Source organism: Myxine glutinosa, chromosome 9, assembly GCF_964187855.1.
Source record: "Myxine glutinosa chromosome 9, kmMyxGlut1.1, whole genome shotgun sequence".
Lineage (NCBI taxonomy): Eukaryota > Metazoa > Chordata > Myxini > Myxiniformes > Myxinidae > Myxine > Myxine glutinosa.
The window spans coordinates 97,159,917-97,185,403 of NC_136269.1; the positions used below are offsets into that span (position 1 = coordinate 97,159,917).

Here is a 25,487-nt window from a genome sequence, read left to right on the forward strand (position 1 = left end):
TATATATATATATATATATATATATATATATATATATATATATATATATATATATATATATATATATATAGCAATACCCCGGCCTACGTCATTAATTGGTTCCATAAGCCGTGACGTAACTCGGTTTTTGACGTAAACCGGGCGTAATGCCTTAAAAATGCCTTAAAATGAAGACAATCACCGTAACCATGCAGCATTGATGTTAAGCACTGCCCCGGTAGATGTTATAGTTTTCCAAAACTGCCGGATGTTGATGCCTTCCTCCTCCGACGTTGCATCGACAGCCTGATTAAGAGTGTGGTGGAGATAGCAGCGCTTAAAAAGCGCTATCACACCCTGCTCCATAGGCTGGATGAGTGATGTGGTGTTGGGTAGCAAGTACACCACCTTCGCATTGGGGTCGAAATCACCGAGGTTAGTGATCACTTCGCCTTCTCCTAGTGGGATGGCCAGGTGCATTGTCCAAAATCAGCAGCAATTTAAATTGAATTTTCTTCTCTCGACAATAGCTCTTGACAGCCGGGATGAAATGATTGTGAACCATTCTTCAAAAATTATGACGGTTACCCATGCCTTCATATTATTCATCCAAATGACGGGAAGAGACGCCTTTGGGATGTTCTTAAGTGCCCAGGGGTTCGCCGCATGATACACCAAGAGCGGCTTCAGCTTGAAGTCGCCGGTGCAATTACCCCCAAGCATTAGCGTTAGCTGCTCCTTCGTGACTTTGTAGCCTGGCATGGTCTTCTCCTCCTTCGAGATCAAGGATCTGTCGGGCATCCTCTTCCAAAAAAGGCCCGTTTCGTCGATGTTGAAGATCTGCTCGGGCAAGAATCCCTTGTCCTCAATGATCTTCTTCAATGTGGCAGGAAATTCCTCCGCGGCTACGGTGTCGGCAGCTGCGGCTTCGCCCTGAATCTTGACGTTGTGCAAGCTGAAGCGCCGTTTAAAGCGTGCAAACCATCCAGAGCTTGCAACGAAGGTTGTGTCCTTATCCTCCGGGTACTTCTTCAGAAGATCCTGGAACAAAGACTTCGCCTTCTCCTGTATCAGCAGCTGGCTCGTTGGTATGCATTCGTATCGGTATGCGTTAGTATTATGATGTAGGAGTGACGGAAAGTCGCACATAATGACGTTCGCTGAACTGAAATTTACTCTAGAAGAGTGGCGTAAAGTCGGATTTGACGTAGGTCGAAATGGCGTAAAACGGGGTATTATTGTATATATATACAGTCAAGTGAAAAAGTAAGTACACCCCATGTAAAGTTTTGATTTTTTCAACATATTTCAACATACAGCTGTTTGATCTTCATTTCAAAAATATTGATAAATAAAGGTGATATAATATAACAAATATCATGAAACATTTACATTTTGAAGTCCATTGTATAATTTAAATAAACATAAATGCAAATTTCGCATGTGGAAAAAGTAAGTACGCCCCTACATTTATCACTACTTCAAATACCTAAAATTAGAATCAGGTGCACCAGCCTTAGCTGCAAATGATTAGAACATCGTTAGAGAGTATCTTGGAGGAACCTGTCTTATTTAAACCTCAGACATTTCGTTTGGTTTGCTCTTTGTTGTTGAAGTGTGCGGCGTCACCATGCCTAGATCAAAAGAGCTCTCTGAGGCCTTCAGAAACAAGGTTATAGATGCCTATGAGTCTGGGAAGGGATTTAAAAAGATCTCCAAACAATTTGAAATCAATCATTCGACTGTCCGGAAGATCATCTACAAGTGGAAAAGATTCCAAACAACTGCCAACTTGTTCAGGCCAGGCCGCCCCAGCAAGTTCAGGCCGAGAGCAGACCGCAAGATGCTGAAACAAGTCTCCAAGAACCCCAGAATGTCATCACGGGACCTACAGGTAGCTCTTGCCGCTGTTGATGTCAAAGTGCACGAGTCATTAGAAAGAGGCTGCACAAATTTGATCTACAGGAGGAAATGCCAGGAGGAAACCTTTGCTGTCCAGAAAGAACATCAGGACAAGACTAAAGTTTGCCAATGAACACCTAGGCAAAGACCAGCACTTCTGGAACAATGTGCTCTGGACAGATGAGTCAAAGGTAGAGCTATTTGGCCACAGTACCAGAAGACATGTTTGGTGAAAACCAAAGAGAGCATTTGACCACAAGAACCTGATACCAACTGTAAAGCATGGTGGTGGAAATATTATGGTTTGGGGCAGCTTTGCTGCATCAGGGCCTGGGCAGCTCACCATCATAGAATCTACTACGAATTCTTCATTGTACCAGAGGGTGCTTGAGGATAATGTGAGGTCATCTGTTGGAAAGTTGAATCTCAACCGAAGGTGGACCTTGCAACATGACAATGACCCTAAACATACCAGTAAATCTACCAAGGAATGGCTGAAAAGAATGAAATGGAGGGTTCTGGGATGGCCAAGTCAAAGCCCGGATCTAAATCCCATCGAGATGTTGTGGGGGGATTTGAAACGAGCTGTGCATGTAAGAAACCCCTCAAACATCGCACAGCTGAAAGAATTTTGCATGGCGGAGTGGACAAAAATTTCTCCCAGTCGATGTCAGAGACTGGTAGACAGTTATAAGAAATGCCTACTTGAGGTTGTTTCTGCCAAAGGGGGCAATACCACCTATTAGAGCCAAGGGTGTACTTACTTTTTCCACATGCAAAATTTGCATTTATGTTTATTTAAATTATACAATGGACTACAAAATGTGAATGTTTCATGATATTTGTTATATTATATCACCTTTATCTATCAATATTGTTGAAATGAGGATCAAATAGCTGTATGTTGAAATATGTTGAAATATGTTGAAAAAGTCAAAACTTTACATGGGGTGTACTTACTTTTTCACGTGATTGTATATATGTATATATATGTATACACACATGCATGCCATTCTCTCTCTCTCTCTCTCTCTCTCTCTCTCTCTCTCTCTCTCTCTCTCTCTCTCTGTGGCTTTCTTTCCACATTTTTTAAGTTACAAAATCCTAACCCGGGGTACAAATATACTTTCTGTGAGGGGGGGGGCGGGGAGTGGAGGGGGTAACACAGGCTATGTGGCCGTGGCCTCATGCGGGGGTGTGGGGGACCGGGGGGGGGGTGTAAATTCTCTCTGTAAATGTGCACTGGGTAGCGTCACCTGATGGTATTGGGCATAAGGTATTACAATACCCTTTTTTTTAACCTGGTCAACACTTAGGTTAAAGCACTCTTGGCACGGGTAAATTTGGCCTCCTTGCCTTCTTCCCTTTCCCCCTCCCCCCTAAAGCGTAGGGGTCAGTCAAAGTACCCCCCCCCCCCAAAAAAGATATACAGTATATGTCTGCTCTCCCTTTCCTCTCCCTCCTCTTCCCTCCCCTCCCCTTCTCACCCCCACCCTTTGTTGCCCATTGACCTTTGTAGCCCATTGACCTTTGTAATTGAAGCCTGTTGTCTTTTCCATGTACATACTTTTTTGAATGCAGATTTGTCAACAAAAGAAGATGATGTGGTGATTAATAAAATGGAAATAATTTAGGCTGATAATTGTAAATAATGGGAATGAACAGATGAGATAAGCAGGTGTGCTGGTAGTGATTGAGGAAAGGGTCACAATGAAGCTCACAATCGCAATTGTCCAATCCATGCCATTTGCCAGCTGCAGATATCTTGTCTGCCCAGTTGAGGACTGTGTACCCCCACACATAACCGTTGACCTTTTGCAAAATCGCATTGAACCTCTACTTTGAGTAAAAGAAGAAACTGACCTTCCAAGTCAAGGAGCTTCGGGCAAAATCTTAAAGAATGAATCGTTTTGTGTCGCCCTCTCGCTCAAAGTGTTGCATCACAAGTAGAAAGCCAGCGGGAGGTGGTGCCATTAGGGAAATGTTCTGTGGCAGACTTGTTCTTTTTCTGGGTTTCCCTCTTTGCCACCGTATGTTCTGGAATGTGAGAGGTTAGTGTTGGTCGAACCTTGGCTTGCAGCATTGAAATGAGGCAAGTGCTCAGACCATATCCCCAAAAATATTCTTCCAAAGGCTGTTTAATAAACACTGTGAGTTTGCATCAACAGCAAGTCCTGAATTGGAGTTTGCCAGCCAATGGGTATGAACCTGTAGTTTACTTTTCCTGATGTGGTTTGAGAATATCGTTGTTGCAGGTTGCAGGGTTAGAGGAAAACGAAAATTTTCCTATCACTACCACAACCATCTACCATCACTACTTACTAGTACTACTACTACTACTACTACTACCACTTCAATTAGTCCCACCTTTTGAAGTTGGCGGGAAATATTTCTGGCCCAAATCTTTCATGAACTAGCTGACCAGGCCCGAAACTGACATTCAACTGGAATTAGAAACTCGAGGAGTCCTTGAGAAACTCGAGGAAATTCAACTGGAATTGACTCGAGGAGGAATTAGAAATGTCTTCAAGGTGAGGGTGGTAACTTGCCTACGAAGGGAAAGGCGTGGGCTCTTTAAACGTCCAATGACTCGTGTTGACATACAGGCCTGATGGGTGGCACCAGCTTAGTAGCCTGCTTAACATATTGATGGATGGCACACACACATCGGTGCCTCACCATATATGTGAAACACCACCAGGTTTATAGCTGGGTCAATATTCAAATGCAGGGTAGAAAGCTCAAAGGTGTGTGCATACCTCAAAGCTATTCTGCAAACCGAATATCTGGTATATTCACACTGGAGAGAAAAAGGTGTATTTATACAGTGGTGTACAAAAGTCTGAGTCCAGTAGCAAATTTATTAGTCCCCTACCGGTGTACACCGAAGGGGACTATAGGTTTGCACTCCGTCCCTCCGTCTGTCAGTCTGTCCATCTGTCAGTCCGTCACGCAAAGAACAGTTTTCCGGACTTTTTTTTTCTAAACTCTCAATGCTAATGATTTCAAACTTGGTACCTGGTTTCCTCATGATAAGTTACAGATCAAGTTCGAACTTCACGTTTCGATCATTTTTGACAAAGTTATGGCACTTTGAACTTTGGGAATTTCCCCAACAGTTTTCTGGATGACAGACTGCCGGTAGGGGACATGTATTGCAGCGCAATACTCAGAATGCTTGTTAGTCCCCTCCGGTGTACACCGAAGGGGACTATAGGTTTGCACGCCGTCCCTCCGTCCGTCAGTCCGCCAGTCCGTCAGGCAGTCTGTCAGTCCGTCACGCAAAGAACAGTTTTCCGAACTTTTTTTCTAAACGCCTAACGCTAATGATTTCAAACTTGGCACATGGTTTTCTCATGATAAGTTACAGATCGAGTTCGAACTTCACGACGTTTGGATCATTTTTGACAAAGTTATGGCACTTTGAACTTTGGAATTCTCATAATTCTGGTGATCCTTAACTCAGTGCCATTTTAAGTTTTAATTTCCTTTAAAAAAGATTTTCTCTGCAATAATAGGACCGATTGAGATAAAACTTTCACCATATGATGGACTCGGTCTGTAGAATATTTTAATGGTAATTATGACGTCACAGGTCACGTGGTTCTGCCGCCATATTGTTTTCCGTGAAAACACGAAAACCCCTTTTTCTCTGCAACGGCTGAACTGATCGTGGCCAAACTTTGCACGCAGTCGCATACCCGTGATGAACAAAAAAGTCAGCAAGCATGACATCATGCGTTACATGGTTTCAGAGTTATGACGTTTTTAAGCATGAACCTTTAAAACTGAGCTCCTCCCTCATTTTTGATCCAATCAAGGGGAAACTTCACAGATCTGTTCAGCATATCAATCTACTAAAATGTCCTTTTGGAATTTGCGATAGGGCGCGTGGATTGGCAGATATCGTTAATTAAACGAAAATATTTTAAAAGATGGATATCTCTTGTTTATTCTGGAGTTCTCCTCAAGCCGCACCGAGTGCCCTCAGCCTCATCTCGCGAACGTCAACCGCGTGACACAGCGCGCGCTTTCCGGAGGGGCGGAGCCAAGCCGAGCAACATATATATATACACATCGATCATTGATCGTGAACCAAAAAATATAATAAATTACTGATGGTTTCAGAGTTATGACGTTTTTAAGCATGAACCTTTAAAACCGCGCTCCTCCCTCATTTTTGATCCAATCGAGGGGAAACCTCACAGATTTGTTCAGCACGTCAGTCTACTAAAAGGTCCTTTTGGAATTTGCGATAGGGCACGTGGTTTGGCAGATATCGTTAATTAAACGAAAAAAAGAAATGGATATCTCTTGAATCGCTAGTACCTCAGACCGTGAGTTGGTAATAATTTATATAATTCACACAGTGCAATACGTACAGGCCGCTCCACGGAGCGACCTTGCGGGCTTATCAACGAGGCGAGGCGTGACACACATGTGTCTCAGCATACCTCAGATCAAGTTTGAAAACCAGCATCAACCGTGCATAAATTTGCATATTTGATCATTTTTGACAAAGTTATGGCACTTTGAACTTTGATAGGGGACATGTATTGCAGCGCAATACTCAGAATGCTTGTTTCATTAGACTTGATAACAAAATAAATCTTTATAATGTGAAAACAAAAGCACTTTGTATTGTATATGTAGTAACATTTATTATATAATAGGAAAAATCAAATCCGTCTTTAAATACATTCAATAATCAGTGTGACGCCCTTTTGCCTCGAAAGCTGCTGCAACTCTACTTGGCATTAATCAAATTAGTTTATGGATTATCATTCTGGGCTAGCGGCTAGGGTGCCAGCTTAGGATCCAAGGATCCTAGGTTCGAATCCCGGTCGATCGCTGAATTAACGCCAGGGGGGGTTGACTCAGCCTGTCATCCTTCCGAGGTCGGCGAATTGAGTACCAGTTCACTGGTAATTCCCTGTGTGTCGTAAAAAGGCGACAAACAGGGTTGGCGGCAGGAAGGGCATCCGGCCGTAAAACATTGCTTCAAAAAGGGGACCCAAAAACAACAACAACCACGGTCCCCGAAAAAGGCCAACCCCCGCTTTGCGTGGAAAAATGGCCTCTAAAAGGTGGTATTCAGACACCCCTCTGACCTCTAAATGGCCTCTAAAGGTGTTTTTTTTTATTCAGACAGTCTTTCCCCAAACTTGAAGAATTGAATGTTAATGTCATTGTTGGTGAAACATTTTTTTCTTCGATTTCAAGTATGTTTTATTTTTACTCGGGGGCCCGTTGGTCCATTGGACCAAATTTTGATTGGTCTTCACCGCCGTATAGCATAATTGCCCGCCAGACTCGGGAGGGGGAGTTGCTTTTGGGTCCTCGGGGACTTTTGGTTATTTTTGGTCCTCGGGGATTTTTGGTTATTTTTGGTCCTCGGGGACGTTTGGGTCTTTTAGGTCATCTGGGTCTTTTACGTCCTCAGGGACTTTTGGGTCTTTTTGGTCCTCGGGAACTTCTGGGTTTTCAGGGCCTTTTGGGTCCTTGGGAACCGTTGGGTCTTTGGGGTCTTATGCATCCTCGGGGACATTTGGGTTCTCTAAGTCTTTAGGGGTCTTTGGGGTTTTAAATATCTTAAAGGTTCTTCAAAGGTCAAAGGGGTCTCAGAAGTCTAAATAGTTAAAAAGTACATTTTAATCGTATGTAATTAATTAATAGACATATGTAATTAATAGACACAAAAAGTGTGCCACACACACACACACACACACACACACCATGTATTTATAGTAGATTCTTAAGTAATACATATTATGAATATGTTAATTTGCACTTGATTAGGACTTGTTGATATTTTTCGTATAATCCTGTTATATATTATGCTCCTGTAATCTGTAGTATAGATTTCACAACTCCAAAATATCCAGGCAAAGTGTACTGTTTTTTTATTTTGCTTCCCAAAACCTAGGCCTGAGGGCTGCTAGCTGAGCAAGTGGCTAAAAGAACAGCTTTGTTCAACTTCCGCGGCCATGCCACCACCATCGGACATCGTGAAAGTGGCTGTGCAGCGCCCTGGAGCCTTCGCACAGCTCATCGACCTTGATCAGGTTTGTTCCCTCGTTCGATCACAGCATTTCAAACAATTCCTTCAGTCATTTGACATTACTGTACATTGCTACAGTCCTTTTTGGTTTGCAAAGCAATATCGTTATATTAATTTGCTGTCTGGTAAATAGACCATCACATTGTGATTTGTTTCTTCGAGAATCCCTTATTGTGTCAGAATTATGATAAATTGCTGTTTTAAGAAGGGGGTGAGCAGGATTATTTATTTATTGCTGTCTGCAACTATGTATGTTGTTTCCTTGACATTATCACAGGTGCCATGTTGCTATGAATATCTCATGATGAGGAAGGCATGGTATTAGCTGTGATGGTGTCTCCTCCCAGAAGGTTTTATATTGCTTGTGTCATCTGATTTGCAGTTAAACAAGTCAGTGCAGGCAACTTTACTCATCGTTACTTGTATTTGTTCAGGCTGTTAACTTCCTTGAGGCCATTTATGCAACTAACCGTAAGACCAGCGCTCATTCCATGCACCCTATCCGTGATCTTGTTTGTTGACCTGCATGGTATTACATCTTCAGTCGCTTTGTGAATTGAGCATCTTTGCTTCTTTACCTGTGTAAATGAAAGGGAAGCAGCCACCATTCCTTTACGTCTGGCTTCAACTGGTAACCTGAGATTGCGTTGTGTGCGATTTTTCCCTGGTGGCAGTCTTGATCCTAGCTGAGAGATTATGCATGAGGAAATGTACAATTATTTATTATTGTGAAGTGGGATTTCAACAAAAAAAATATTCTCCTTGCAGAAAAAGCCTTTGGAAAGAATAATCAAGGAAGTGTGCGAAAGGTGAGTCTTGCTAAATAAAAAATAGTAATAAAAATAAAACATTTCAAACATTGTGCAAAGCAATCCTTGGATCTTCGTACTTTTCTCGCATGAGGCCTGATTGTGCACCTGATTGAGCAACTCTGCTCCACTTCAACTCCGAGCGCTCGGCAATCCAAGCGGTCAACCATCGTCCTGCATGGTCATGCTCGGAACAGTTGCGGTTGATTGAGTGTCACGTGTTCAGAACAGCAGTTTTCACACGTTGGTTTTGGATGTTTAACTCAAACGTTTCGGCCAAAATGTGCATCCGGCCTTATTTATCTGTTTAACCACCTTTGGAATGTGTGGACATGTCTTCACAGTGTTGTGTGAGAGCGAACGGGTGTCTTCCCCCTCCACAATATGGCCTGCCTTTGATCCCTCGAATGCTTCTTGTGTAAACGTGTGAGACCGGCCTGCGGAGCATGGATTACAGCAATAGTGGGAGAGGAAGAAATAATTGAGGCTGCATTCTTTCAAGCGTGGGCGTTATTGGTCTGCAGGGAATTGAGCCAATGGAAGTTTGTAGGAAATCTGCATCATGTTTCCTTAACTGATGGCTCGCCTTTCTTTCTTTCTTCCCTTTCAGCTGGAACGTGTCGGATCCAGAAAGCTATGCTCTGCAGTTCACTGATGGTGCACAGATCTACATTACAGAAAAGGCTAGTGGAGACAAAATGAATGAGCATTTTTTCCTTTCTGTATGTTGATCTGGCATGTTGATTGCAGTAAATGCACAATTTCATTACCAGATCAACACTTTATTTTTTGGTAACTGGTCGTCACTCTTCTGAGCCAGTGCTTGCATTGTCCTGCCTATATTAGGCCTACAGGCCTTCAGAGATCCACTGTTTATACATCACTGAGCCTGGCCATCCAAGTATCTTTTCAGTTACATGTCCCTTAAAGGAGGTTCGAGGCAACTCGCCAAATAGTGCATTTCCGTGGTTTGTTTCTTTTCCAAGGCCGAATCGCATAGCAAGACCTACAATGTTTTTATTATTGTAGTTGAAGGCAATAGCATACAAATCCCAAAGAATAACACAAATACTTTTGTTACCTCCGTCACCGAAGGTGGGCGGAGGTTCTGTTTTCACCCCTGTCTGTCTGTTTGGTTGCCTCTGTGATCAGGATATCTCAAAAAGTTATGGACGGATTTGGGCGAAACTTGGTGGACAGGTTGTTTGTATGACGAGGACGAATTTATTTGATTTTTGTGAAGATCCGAATCTGAATAAGAAAATATATATTTTAAATTTTAAAGTAATTCTTTACCATTTAGAGATGGGGCCAAAGAGATGTGTGTTGGGCCTGATATTTTAATACATTGTGGAAGGATTATAACAACACTTGATGGATGAGTTTGGGAAGTGATGAGAACAAGCCAATTAGATTTTGGTTCAGGTCCAGATGCAGATTTGGCCTATCAGTGGGATGGATACAAAACCTAAACTGTTCAACCTGTACGTGTAAACTGTACGCACTCTACCAAATGCCATTCCAGTTTGTTCTGTAGCGTTTGCAGTTGCAGTATTTGCAGCTGTGATCTTTTGATTTTATTATTTTGGGGGGTGTGGGTTGGGAAGACTAAATACCTTTCATTCGTTTATCCCTCACAATGGATAACAGGTAATAGGGGAGGGGAGGCGAGTGTGAAGGAATACATGGCATTGGTTGGCATCTATGTAGAAACATCTGGGCTAAGTTGTGCTGGCTCAGAACCATTCCTTCATGTTTCAGGAAAACCATTTGACTCCCACACATACATACATACATGGGGTTTTGGTGCATCTTCCTGGCTGTGTAACATGGCGCAGGCCAAAGCGATCCCATATTCGTGCATCTTTTGGCTATGGAACATTTTAGTCATTTGGAAGATATGCCTGTTTTTAAAGTTCGGCAATATAATAGTTTCTACTCGTGCACGCTTTCTAAGGGTTGCATGCTTCATTAGTCCAAAGCATAGCATGCCTTGTCCATTGGCCTCTTGCATCTTTCCCCAATGCTTTTGGAGAAGGCGTGAATGAATATAAGTGGTGTTGCATCACGTGGCTAAATGATAGTCTGAGGGCTTTGAAAAATTCAGTTATATAATCCTTAGTCTGTAGTCCAGGAGCTATTTCCTGTAAAGGCCTTAGAAATAGGTTTGCTCAACCCACACCACATACAGGGTTTGGTTGCATGTTCTGTTAGTGCAACATTTCTGGAACATTTATAGGGTGGGAGTCATTCCAGATTGTCGTATAACTTTTCTTTTTTTCTACGAGTCAATATTTGTAAATGGGGGTTGGTTGTTATTGTGTGATTTTAAAAAAAAATTTGATTTTTTAGAAAATGGTTGGGTGGTACAGTTATTCATATAGCTGTATTTTTCTTACCAGGACTTCAGTTGTAAAATATTAGCCACTGATGGATACAGGAGAGAGCACCAAATCACACTGATTTTGTTGTTGTTTTCTTAGTTAGCACTACAGTACACAAAGACGCATGGAATCTCGTCATGTGGTACAGAATTTATGAGATCACTGCAGATTTTGCCATTTTCAGTTTTGCGTTCAATCAGTCTTTCTTTCTTCAAGGAATCTTCATCAGATTGAACCTATATTTGATTTTTTGAGTGGAAAAGTTTCTCATTTCGTTTAGTTTTAGGCGAATGTATTTGGATAATTTTCTCAGAGACTGACATCCAATATTTAGCAATCTCTTTCATCACGTGTCGATGCAATGAACAACGAATACTTCGTCCAATATTTAGCAGAATCCATGTTGTTTTTATTTACAGATGATGCTTTTAGTTAACCAGTTCACGAGGTAGGTTTATCCAGACTTTATCCATGTTGGTTCGTCTCTCTAGCTAAGTGGTAGTCAGTGGTTGATTCGTGGTTGGTTTGCATCATTTACAGATGATGCCTTTAGTTAACCAGTTCACGAGGTAGGTAGGTTTATCCAGGTTGGTTCGTCTCTCTAGCTTAGTGGTAGTCAGTGGTTGGTTCGTCTCTAGCTGGTGTAACGCGTTATGCCTGCTATGTTCAAATGAATCCGCATTGTATTACTCTGTTGTAGATATGATTGGCTAGTAGAGTCTCATAGGATAAAGCCAGCGACACTTGCTGTATCCTGCCTGTTCCGCCACCGACAAAACAAAGGAAAAAAAATAAACTATGGAAAATGTGTTATTTGTCAAGAAGATATGGAGGAGGTTCTTCGAAAGGCAAAAAAGTCTTCCACAGAGACTGATTTCTGCACTACATTGTAGGCAGGATGAGTGCTCGGATTTAGAGGCACTGAAAACTACAGATGTTTACTGGCTCTCAAATTGCTGCAAGACGTGCACTAGCAAGCACAATCTGGATCTCATTCAGAAGCATCAGGATCTCATATGACAGACGCTAGCCAGCCAGGTAGATGATCGAGATCTCAGTCAAATGTCATGGACTGGGCCAGGTGCATGTTCTGAAAACAACAAGTCCCACAAAAGGTTATGGAAATGCTGAATTTGCAGTTTCTCAGTCAATGGAGCATGCAGCAGAAGCTCGAGGTGATGAAGATATGATGCATGTGCTCCATGGTATGAGCAATGACCTTGTGGCTGCAGAAGCCAAATATCACAAGGTACGCATTTCAAACTACACCAACAAGACAAACTTCGAGATTTTAAGGACCGTAAATATGAAGACAAATATGTGAGTGCTTTTGATGAACTGCTTAATGATCTGAAACCTGAATTAGAAGCTGGCAAGGTGTATTATGTGGACAGCCTTCACAACAAATACAGGTCTCTTCTTGAAGTACAAGGTATCGACCGACCCACATAAGGCAGCTGAGTACACAAAGCAGCATTTGAAGCTCAAAATGATGAGGCAATTTGAAGAAGCGGTAATATTCCACCAGCCCCACATTAAAACACAACCAGAACTGGTGTATAGCAGTTCCATCTCTCTGCAGGATGTTCTGAATGCATTTTTTAAAGGAGGATCTAGCTCGTCTGAACCCAGTGCATCATAACGTGAATAAAGAGATTGTGACTAGATTGCGAACGCACCAGGCGTTTGGACCGCACTGCGATGCTGATCATAAGTGATATTGCTCAGTCTAATGGAATCTGTATAAAACCGATGAATACCCAGTTTTGAATCTTGCATCGGCCAAAGCTATTACTCCCGACAGTCTATATTGGTTCCAGCATTGGGTTATTTCCGCTGATTAGAGTTATGATGCTTGGAACCTTTCTCTGGAATGCCAAAATCAGTCTGGCAAGAGAAGGATCCTCATGGCTGCACAAGAAGCAAGAGTCAAGACCCCCCAAGCACAAAAGTATTGCCATGGCAGTACGCAACATTACCGGATCGAAATGACTGATCACTTTATGAAACAGAATGGTTCACTGTTCATCACTGTTCACTATCATCTCTCAGGGTGCCTTCATTCAGATGGCTGGTGACAATAACGATATTAATGAGGGCGCTTTAAATTTGAAACATATTGTTACAGATACGACTTTGATGGTATGGTGGGCCGAGCGGGATGGCCGCCGTATCCGTACAAGTTACCCCGATTGCACCCGGGGTTGACTAATCGCGCTATGCTGGCTCAATAAGAAAAAGAAGACACCCGGCTGGATTATAATGACACAATACGACACCAGGGGTTCAGTTCTCAAGTATATTCGTACGGAAAAAGGTTAGATTACAACTACAAGAGGGACAGCATAGGAAGACAGGCACTTAGACACACTCTTATATTAACCCTAGACAGACCACAGATAAACGGGACAACGCTGACTCACACGGGATTTGATGGCAAGGAAAGCGGCAGTCGATGGCTCCAGGTGCACCTGTGCTCAGGGCAGGATCACGTACGGTGGTGTCCAGAGATGCGTGAAGGTATCACAGCGCTTGTGGGTCGCGACTTTGGTCTCAAGCTGGGGAGGTCGCTCAGCGCTCGTGGGTCGCGTCTTTTCCTTCCAAGCTCGGGGCGCATCTGACGTCACGTCCGGCGCGGGGCCGCGTATATCCGGCGGGGAGTGACACGCCCTCGGCTCGTTAGCGCCGCCCCAGATGGCATCGGCCCATGGCTTCTCATTGGGTGCGGGGGTTACCGGCTCCGCCCTTGACGAGGGGCCGACAGGGAGCCCCTTCGTGGTAACCCCGTGGAGCGCGTGGTCAATGGCGGCTAACCGAGCCGGAAGGAGGACGCCCACTCCCCATGCCGTCACCGCGCCGCCCCCCTCTTTTGTTGTTGTTGTTGTAGTTGGCGCTTCTTCATGGGGAAGAGATGCGGAGAGGTATGGGGAGGTCCTAAACTTCCTAACAGGTGCCATATAATCACATTCTGGTGCAACGAAGAGTCATAATTAATGGAAACAAGTCCTTAACTGACATAGATTAAGAATAACTAGCAAGATGTCCTATAATTGTCTACGTGTGGTGCGGGGACCTGGGCACGACATTTAATGGGGGGATGAAGGGGAAGATCGGCTCTAATGGGTGTTGTTTACAGACAATGGGACTAGGGAATGGGGTAAGGGAGAGTTGGGGAGTATCGGAGAAAATAGGGGAATATTTACAAGCGGATATGGAGGCCAAATTCCATATTCGCAACATTGCACCCTTCTCTACCCTCGGGGCGTCCCGACCCGATAAATTTTTACCTACTTTAGTGTGGCACGCAATGTGGTTCCCTCTACTATTAACTCTACCCTGAGTGCGACAGTTTTACAGATATTCACAAATGAGTAAATATGTCCCCCTGCGACGTTGCACCCTTCTCCTCACAGAAACACACCCACAGGATAACCGAATCCGGAAAGAATTCGCAAACTAAACATACAGCCGGTAGGGAGCATTATTTACAAGACTACGCTGCTATTTACACTACGATCCAGGACCTGTCTTTGGAGGAACACATGCAGATGTTATGCATAGAGAGAGCGCGCTTGCCAACATCGATACACCAACCCACGAGTGCTCTGTGGCCGACGGCCTTTAATAACGTGCAGAGCACCCTTTCCCGAGCATCAACAGCACCACCCCACCACCAATCGGTGCAGTCACCATTGTTCATTGGAATAAAAATAACTTCAACAACCCCTAACCCTGCAGGTGTCTCTTGCTCTCCTTGTGGTGCACTTGGTGGTGTTAACTATTAGTGGTTCACCTGTATGGCATAGGTGCCACGTTGATCCATAGGTCCATCCCCGGGTGGTGCTTGGCCGCAAACGAACTGCGGTCCATTGTGGGTGGCCACAAACATTGCGGTCCATATGGTGTACCGATCCAGGCAGCGAACAGCGAAAGTGCAGGCCCACAACTGCGCAGCCAGCACCTCTCTCTCCTCTCTCTCTACCCCAAAGCCAGATCCTCGGAGGTGGGAGACAAAAGAAGCAGACAAGTGAGTAAGGTGGTAAGGGCGCAAAAGTGCACGCAATATAAGGTAATGCACACTGGGGGCACATGGGAACCAGGTGAGACAGGTACGTTCCTATCGTACGCCCCCCCCCCACCAGGTAACCTACATGGCCCCTCCCTTACCCCTTACTGCATCCACACAACACTACACTACTCATAAACATCTACTTTACAAATCAACAAACATCCCTACTGTCTTCCCCGTTCCTCCCATATACCAAATTCGTCTTCTCTCCCTCCTAACCAATCAAATTTGCCATTTTCAACTCTCATCAAAATTTGCCATCTCCAACTGAACATCAAAATTTGCCATTACCAATTCATCATCAGTCCCTCCTAGGGAGGGAGAGATGGAATCACCCCAATGTCTCATCCACGTCGTGATGCGTCTCACAAATCCACACAGCGATTCATCTCCTGCAACAAAACAAAGAAAACACAGGTGTGGAGTCATCATCATCACCACAGGTAAGTGGCTGCGTATGGTGCGACAGGTTCATCAATCCTAACTATCTCCTAAATGACTTTAACAACTTTACACTACCCGGGGTCTCTCTCCGGCCAACCCATTGGCCCTCTTACACTATGGGTTCTAAAAACCAATTCCCATTGGCCAAACTGTGGTGCTCTTCAATTTGGGGTCTCACTCCCCCGATTCATCTCCCGGTGCCCTCGCACAATTTCTGGGCTGCGGCGTGTACCTCTCCCAGTGGGTCTACCCACCTGCACACCTCCACCACTGCAGTTGCCTCCGAGCTTACCTGCTCCTTACCCTAACCTAACTACCAGGGGAAGGCCCTCTGGCACTCTCCCCACTCGGTGCCCTCTCTGGCACTGGGCTGCCCGATCCACACCCGGGATCCTCAGGCACCCACTCACAACTACCGGCTCCCAGAGCCCACCTGCGGCCTCACCTGGCCGACATCCTCACAGTGGTGGAGTGCCCAACCAACTACACACACTAACAGGCTACACGCCCAGCCATTTCCACAACACTAATGCACCCATTCACAACACCATTCTGCAACCGCACCACAAATGCCAATATCCAACCATAATTTACCTGCACCCTCTACCTAACACTTACACTACCCACCCCGGGTACTCGTGAAAGGGGTCCACTCTTCCCCATCCACACCTTCGCACCATGCACACCACTCCGTACCACTCACTCCAACTCTCTCCACACACCTGTACCTGCACACCTGTGCTCTCACACCTGGTGCCACCTGCACCCTTCTCTCCCCAAGCGCATTCGCGCTGATCCACACACTCACTACTCATACACTGCTCCACACACCTGTCCAGTTGCACACCTGTGCAATCACACCTGTTCAATTCTCACAAACACGGCATCATCTCAGCTAACTACTCCCTTCTGAAACTTGCGCTTCCCAGTCGTCCCTTTAAACTATTGCGCTCCCTCGTCATTATCATCCACACTAAACTACCTGCGTCCCCACTACAGGTATCAGTCACTAACTAACCTTAACGTCACCTAATGTCATCTTCGCTAGATCCCTACAATATAACCTAACCCACCCGGGCTAGTTTTCACTGCCATACACCCCATAAGCTATTGCTCCTTTGCCCCACTGTGAGGGATGGTGGATTTGCCATCCCACCACATCGGGGGTCTCTCACTACCAATTTTGCACATCAAATTTCAACAAATTAAAAATTTGCCAATCACTGCCCATCATCTGCCAATCACTACTGCCAATCCCTTGCCAATCATCAAATTTTGTTTTTCTCTAATTTTGGGTCCAAAACACTAACCTCATCACCCAGTCTACTCACTACTGCCTCTCGGTGCGCCAATTCCTGTCCAAAGCCTGGCTTCGTAAAGCCAAGCAATGGATGCTGGTTGTTTTGTGCCAGCGGCTGGATGCGTCCGGCACTCGGTGCAGGGACGGGGGCTTACCCGTGCCGAGATCCCACGCACCACCTCGGCGTGGAGCCATCCAATGCCCCGATCTAGACCTGCCGGCACGTCTCACCAAAAAGTGGTCGCCATGACGACCCTTTCTATCGGGCTGCCAGCTCCGCCTAGTGGAGCACGGACGCGGCCGTTCAAAGCGAGGCCCAGCACGCACCGAGGGCCCGATTCGGCTATAAGTCGTTCTAAACTCTATCCCGTCTAACGTCGATGCTTCACCTGCATGCTTACATCCCGCAGCCCGTTCCTTGCTCACACATCCAGCCGTTTCCATGCCCCTCGTACCGTTCCTTACACACCCAGGTACACCCATTCCACTCACCGCCTTGGTCACACACCTGACCACCGAACACTTTGGCACACACTCGTTGGTAGCACACCTCACCAATACACCTCTTCGTGCCCCCTCCTCGGTCACCTCCTCTGTGACAATCACAGGTGTGCTCTCATTCGCACACCCAACCACGTGCCTCACCACCAACTCCAGCGTGCATTCCCACTCACGCTCTACCATTCCAGGTGTGCATCCTTCCATCCCAGGTGTACATCCTCGCTCACCTGTCACAACTAACCCACGCTCCATGTCACTCTCACTACTTTCACCTCCATTCCTGACAGAGCACTCACCCTTACTCTTGACAGTGCACTCTTTCCTCATGCACCTGTCCGTCACACACCTTTCTCGCGCACACTCCTGCGCACACTCTCCCGTCACACCCTCTGTAACACTCCCCACAGGTGGACACTCTTCCTTACTTCTGACAGCGCACTCTTTCCTCATGCACCTGTCCGTCACACACCTTTCTCGCGCACACTCTCCCGTCACACCCTCTGTAACACTCACCACACCACGCTTCCATGTGCTCCCTCGCACACGCGCTACGACCGACTCACTCTCGCCAGCACACTCACTCCTTGGCACGCACTTTTTCCTCACACACCCCAGAGTCGGACTTTCTTGCACACCTCCTCTTTCGCACACCAGACCTGTCGCACACCTCACCAACGGCCTTTCACGAACACCCGGGTCCATCTCGACCCCCAAGCTTCTTAAATCCCCTGGCGCATCATACGCACGACCATATTGGTCACCACTTACACCGGGTCCTCTTCCTCTTCGCTTCTCCTCCATCACCTGCGAATCCCTCATCCGGTTAATGAGCACATCATCACGATCCGAACACAGACTTTGGACCAATTCTTTTATCTCCTCTTTTATCTCTTTCTTATCCCCTCTCCGTCGCTTCTTAATTTCGCTCATCCCTTCTTCCACTTCTTCTAATTTGTGCTTCACCTCTTTTATTCCCCGGTACGTCTCCTCAAGCTCGTCCTCCAAGGCTACCTTGACCGTTTCCAGGTGCGTCCTCACCTGCCGGTCCTTCGTCTCCATTACCTCTATCACCTCGTCCAACCTCGTTGTCAGTCCCTCACGTACCATCTGACATTCCCTCTTCGTCGCTACCAAGTCATCTTTTAGTTCTTTCTGTGTCGCCTTTAAACCTCCTAATACCGCAGTGTTCCTTTGAACCTGCTCCACTAACTCCGTCTGTCCCACCGTCAGCTGCTCCACCTCCTGCGTCAGGTCCTCTATGCCCCCTTGTAACTTTACAGTCCCCTTTCTCACCTCCTTTTCCATGTGCTCCTCACAGTGCCTCACCTCCTCGCGCACTCCTCCGACCTCCTCACTCACTCCTCTTCTGATCTCCTCTCCCATCACTTGCATCTCCTGCCCAGATGCCACCCTCATCTGCTCCATTTCCTCCCTGTGAGCATCCAGTTTGGTTTCTACCCCCATTCTGACCCCCTCTATCTGCTGCTCCATTTGTTTAACTTCCCTTTCCGCTTGGTCCCTCATGTCCCTCAATTTGCCTTCCATACTGTTTTCTAACCCCTCTAACCCATTTTTCACTCCCTCTATTTGATTCTCTTGAGCGGCCATTCTGTTTTCTACCCCCATTAACCCATTTTTCACTTCTTTTATCCCGTTGTCTAACCCCTCAAAATTATTGTCTAACTTCCCAATTTTCTTGTCTAACTCCTCAAAATTATTGTCTAACTTCTCACCGGTACCCCTCGCTTCGTCCCTCATTACCCCCATTTGGTTTCCCATTACCCCCATTTGGCCCTCCAATCGCTCACCCTGAGCATCCATCCGGTTCCCCAATTGGTTACTCTGCAGTTTGAGGGACGCCTGCATTTGCGCCATAAATTGCTCCATGAGGACCTGCATCTGGGCCATCCCTCCCACTTGTGCAGCGGGTGCGGCCGCCGTAGCTATGTGCGAGGCGCCGTTTCGCGCGTCTGCTACCCCCGCTGTTTCGCTCTCCTCACGTGTCTCAATTTGGTCCTGGACCGACCCTGCTTCACTCTCCCCTACCGGACCCCAGCCGTCTTGATCCGCCATAGCGCGACTTGCAAAATTCGAGTTTCGTAAAACAAAACAAATTTCGGCCGCTCCAAATTTTGACCAAATTTTTTTTTTCCTCTATTCGTTTTTTTTTTTTTTTCAAAATTTGGTCGGGCCTCGAATCTCACTCCCGACACCACTTGTTACAGATACGACTTTGATGGTATGGTGGGCCGAGCGGGATGGCCGCCGTATCCGTACAAGTTACCCCGATTGCACCCGGGGTTGACTAATCGCGCTATGCTGGCTCAATAAGAAAAAGAAGACACCCGGCTGGATTATAATGACACAATACGACACCAGGGGTTCAGTTCTCAAGTATATTCGTACGGAAAAAGGTTAGATTACAACTACAAGAGGGACAGCATAGGAAGACAGGCACTTAGACACACTCTTATATTAACCCTAGACAGACCACAGATAAACGGGACAACGCTGACTCACACGGGATTTGATGGCAAGGAAAGCGGCAGTCGATGGCTCCAGGTGCACCTGTGCTCAGGGCAGGATCACGTACGGTGGTGTCCAGAGATGCGTGAAGGTATCACAGCGCTTGTGGGTCGCGACTTTGGTCTCAAGCTGGGGAGGTCGCTCAGCGCTCGTGGGTCGCGTCTTTTCCTTCCAAGCTCGGGGCGCATCTGACGTCACGTCCGGCGCGGGGCCGCGTATATCCGGCGGGGAGTGACACGCCCTCGGCTCGTTAGCGCCGCCCCAGATGGCATCGGCCCATGGCTTCTCATTGGGTGCGGGGGTTACCGGCTCCGCCCTTGACGAGGGGCCGACAGGGAGCCCCTTCGTGGTAACCCCGTGGAGCGCGTGGTCAATGGCGGCTAACCGAGCCGGAAGGAGGACGCCCACTCCCCATGCCGTCACCGCGCCGCCCCCCTCTTTTGTTGTTGTTGTTGTAGTTGGCGCTTCTTCATGGGGAAGAGATGCGGAGAGGTATGGGGAGGTCCTAAACTTCCTAACAGGTGCCATATAATCACATTCTGGTGCAACGAAGAGTCATAATTAATGGAAACAAGTCCTTAACTGACATAGATTAAGAATAACTAGCAAGATGTCCTATAATTGTCTACGTGTGGTGCGGGGACCTGGGCACGACATTTAATGGGGGGATGAAGGGGAAGATCGGCTCTAATGGGTGTTGTTTACAGACAATGGGACTAGGGAATGGGGTAAGGGAGAGTTGGGGAGTATCGGAGAAAATAGGGGAATATTTACAAGCGGATATGGAGGCCAAATTCCATATTCGCAACAATATGACACATGCAACTTCTACCAAGGACAATTTGTTCCCCTACCAGAGCGCACACCGTTAGCTGACCATTCTCAAAGAAACAGAGCTTTCGGTGCAATGATGATGTAAGCTATACACGAGTTCAGCACCCATTGCAAAAGACTCAGCGTTACAAATTTTGTTGGCAAGGCATGTAAAGACGGGTTACAGTGTTCAGATCATTTGGAATAATCAGGCAGTCTGATGGACCTGGCATGGGTTCTTTGCAGGCTTTGTCCAACTAAATTATTCAACGTTAACAATCAGATATGTAATACTCTGTGTTATATAGTTACGAGGAAGAGTACCCGTTCCAAGTGAGGGGAAAAGCCAGCAAAAGTATCCGTCCCATGGCATGATAAGTTTGGCAATCTATCAATTTAAAATTATTTCATGAACTTTTAAAATGTCAATTGAGTTGCACTCTCAGTTTCGCTCAGAATCAAAGCTCTGAGCTACTTATACTGTCCACCGTGAAATGGTGGTGCAACATATGCCTGCAGAGGTTGTGTTTGTTGAAAAAGAGGGTAAAATATCCAGGTTGCGAAATAAAATTTGGCATCGACATTACTCATGCGTGTTCTCCAATCATTTCAAAAGTGAATGTTGAGCTTTTCAAACACAGCACAGGAAGCGCCCTCCATAAACGGGAGACAGACAAACGCATGGGCAGACACCATGGTTCACAATATATAATAGATGACTTCCCTACTAAGGAACTTCAACAAAGAAAGAGACCATTCGGCCTGTTAAGCCTGCACAATGGTTGCCAACCTAAGATATTTTTTGGGTGGACAGGATGGATACAGAAGGAAATTTCTTCCTCCTCCCCACAAATCCCTCCACCTCCCCTCCCCCAAACCCACACCTCTATCCCTCCCCTCTTTCTCTTCCTAGCTCTCCCTCCCCTTCTACCTTTCCCCTCACCCCCACTCCCTTGTCTCTCCACCACTCTCCTCTCCCTCACCCACTCCCTCACCTTTACCTCCCACACTTTCACACACCTCTGTCTCTCCTCCCCTCTATGTCTGTGCTCTATCCTTTTCAAACGACTTTAATTTCCTTTTCAGATTATTTGTCTCCATTGGACTTATGGATTTGGTCTCGTCCGTGCGTCCGCAACCATATCTCGGAGATGTATGGACTGATTTTGTTCATACTTGGTGCAAAAATAATACATGGGTATACATATGCACATCATTTTGTTTCGCAATGCAATCAAAGATGGCCTACTGGCAGTCATTTTAGTTGTTGAACATATCCTCATGATAGTTGTTGAACATGTTGCACACATCCTCAACCATTTCTCGGATATGCATTTGCCAATGCTGTTCAAACTTGGCACACTGATAATAAATTATGGCTTACATATGCACGTCATTTCTTTTTGAGAACAGATCCAAGATGGCCGACTGGCAGCCATTTTGTTACTTAAACGTGTCCCCAATTATTTTATTGAACATGCATGGTCTGGTTTTGTTCAAACTTGGGGCAAGCAGAGCATATGATGGCATACACGTGCACCTCACTTTATTTTGCGATCTGATCAAAGATGGCCGACTGGTGCACTGGCGGCCATTTTAGTTGTTAAAAAACCCAACATTGACCATGTCCTCAACCATTTCTCAGACATACATTTACCGATATTGTTCAAATTTGGCACACAGATAACGAATGATGGGTTACATATGCCTGTCATTTTTTTTCGAGATCAGATCCAAGATGGCCTACTGGTGGCCATTTTGTTACTTAAATGTGTCCCCATCCATTTGTCAGACATGCATGCACCAATTTTCTTCAAACTTGGCACAAAGACAATACATGAGTATACATATGCAGAAGATTTTGTTTTGTCATCTGACGAAAGATCGCCGACTGACAGTCTTTAACTCAGCACAGCAAAATTACTTAAACCACGGCAGGGGCTATGATATTTTATTTCTTTTTATTTTGTTTACATTTTGATAGGAAGTGTCTCGTGTTTCATTATAGTCTGGGTATATATATTTTTGGAGGCTGACATGACGTAGAGGTACGCACACTTGCCTCTCTGCCCTCTAGCCTGGGCTTGAATCCTGACACAGCTATAAACTGTCATCCCGATGTTTCATTTGCAGAGCGAGTCATCAATGTTTGTGCAGTCCCTCAGATGGACGCTAAACTGGGCATTCTTTCTGCCAGATTTAGTTGGTGAATGTTAAAGATCTCATGGTGTCCTTTGCGAAGAGTAGGTGAGCTATCACCGACACCATGGCCAAAGTATTGCATATTTTTGCCATATCTTCCTGAGTCGGAATGGCGACACTACCAGGATTTTAGCCTAGTAACTGCTTCGGTGGCTGTGCTACTGTTGTGAAAATCAACCAGATCCACAACTTCGTCCCATAGGTAGGTTTAATCTCAATTAGATCTTTGGCATCATCCTGTAAAATACAATCATGCAATAGATATCAGGATCTTGGTATCATACTGAGCAGACCGATAATAATAGACAAAGCAAGCTAGTCTAGCATATATGTGCGAGTCTAGCATATACGTACCATTCAAGACTACATGTAAAGTAAATGTCACAGGAGTGGCTCCGCGTCGCGGACGTCCCAGGTTTTATAGACGCCCTTCAGTGGCTGAAGCGAGTAACTTCCCTAGGTTCAACTTTGGTATAATTTCACTACATTCTCCCCGCCGTTAGAACTATACTGCCGCTAGGCAGATCGCAAGCGTGCGTCAGCATTAATTGATTAGGGTACGTCATTCCATGTCAGTCGGTCCACCCGTAGCGGTCGGGGTGGCGAACTACCCTGCCAGCCCGCGTCCGGAAACTACCGGGTGCGGCGTCCCCAAGCCCGGAGTCCCCGTCGGAGTAGCCGCTGGAGGCAGGTGTCGGAGGGGGGACCTCAGAGCCTTCAGGCAGGGGTGCAGGTGACGACAGAGGTGACGGCAAAGGTTCCATAGAGGAAGCTTCGGTAGAGTCCATAGACTCGTAGATCGGTTCGTCGATATCCCTATAAGGGTCGATGACCCCACAAGGGGCGAGATGGTGAACGGAGACAGTGGACTCGCGTCCATCTTCCGTCAGCACACGAGCATGCTCGGGATTAGCCTGGAGTACCTGCACCTTATCCACAAAGGGGTCATACTTGCTCGTGCGCACCGCTCGTTTGAGATAAGCCGGCCCCGGCTCAGCGAGCTAGCTGGGTAAAGATCGGATACTACCCGAGCTTCTAGGGTGGTGGAACAGTCGTTCGTGAGGAGTATGGTTGGTGGCCGTACATAGGAGAGCCCGGATCGAGTTCAGAGCCGCAGGTAGCGACCAAGCCCATTTATCGAGACCCCGGCCGAGGGTCCGGAGGCTTAGCGTGACGGCCCTCCATATAATCCCATTGAAGCGTTCGATCTGCCCATTCGCCTGGGGTCTGTACGGTGTGGTGTAACTCAAAGCAACATTATTTTGGAGCAAATAACCTCTCACCTCCTGCGACAGGAACACCGCACCCCGATCGGTATGCACGTAGGCTGGATACCCAAACATAGAAAACAAATTCTGCAGGCACCGTATGACCGTGGCAGCCGTCATATCCCCGCACGTGTAAGCAAAGGGGAATCGCGAGTACTCATCAACGATAGTGAGCAGCTAACGAGAGTTGCTCGACACCGGCAGCGGTCCTTTGAAATCCATTGCCAATCTCTCCCACGGTCTAGTAGCCCTAACCAGCGACGCCATGGGAGGGTTGTAAAAACGCGGTTTGAGTTCCGCACATATAGCGCAGTCACGGCAGATCCGGCGGATGTCCTCAATCGAGTACCGCAGATTACCGCCACGCACAAAATGAGCGAAACGCGTCACCCCTGGATGACACATAGTGTCGTGCAGAGTGCGCAGCCCCTCCAAAGTTACGATCCCCGCGCACGTAGCCGGCCTCGATAAGGCGTCGGCGACCAGGTTATCCTTCCCCGGGCGGTATTTGACGGTGTACCAGAAGTCGGCGAGTTCGATACGCCAGCGAGTGATTTTCTCATTCTTAATACGTTGAGCATGTAAGGTGTCGTACATGAACGCAACGCTTTGTTGGTCCGTGATGATTTGGAAGCATCGCCCGAGTAAGTACGGTCGCCACTGCCGAATCGACTCGACGATCGCGTACGCTTCCTTTTCGACAGACGAATGCCTCCGCTCAGCGGAGGTGAGAGTCCGCGAAAAGAAAGCCACAAGGGCGCCCCCCTTGGGAGAGAGTCGCCGCTATCGCATGATCCGAGGCATCACTTTCTACGACGAAAGATTCGCTCTCGTCGATTGTCGCCACAGCGGCGCCAGCGATGTCGGCCTTAAGGCCCCCGAAGGCCGCCAAGGTGGCCGGGCTCATGGGGAACGTGTCGCAGGCCACGAGGGGGCGGAGCTTCGCAGAGAAATTTTGCACCCACTTCGAATAGTGGGCGAACAGCCCGAGAGCACGCTTCAGCGAAGCTCGATCGCCGGGCGGGGCCATATCGAGCAAAGGTCGCAGACGCTCCTAATCCGGAGAGACAGAGCCATGGGTCACGGTGCACCCCGGAAGATCTATCGTGCATTGAGAGTAACGACACTTGGCCTCATTCATGGTTAGGCGATACCTATGCGCGACCTCGAGGAAGCGCTTCAGATTAGCATCGTGATGCTCCTGGTCATACCCACAAACTGTAAGATTG

At 46.6% G+C, this 25,487-nt stretch overlaps 1 protein-coding gene across 2 annotated transcripts in view; it reads left to right on the forward strand.

The window, feature by feature from the left end:
* The window catches only part of LOC137435204 (engulfment and cell motility protein 1), a 143,596-nt gene that overhangs the window by 22,790 nt on the left and 95,319 nt on the right, over positions 1-25,487 (forward strand). For both annotated transcript variants that reach the window (XM_068128778.2, XM_068128779.2), the window contains 3 exons: positions 7,808-7,946; positions 8,711-8,751; positions 9,362-9,434. In XM_068128778.2, coding sequence (XP_067984879.1) covers positions 7,869-7,946; positions 8,711-8,751; positions 9,362-9,434 — 192 coding nt within the window. In that variant the 5' untranslated portion in view covers positions 7,808-7,868. The remainder of the gene's footprint in view (positions 1-7,807; positions 7,947-8,710; positions 8,752-9,361; positions 9,435-25,487) is intronic.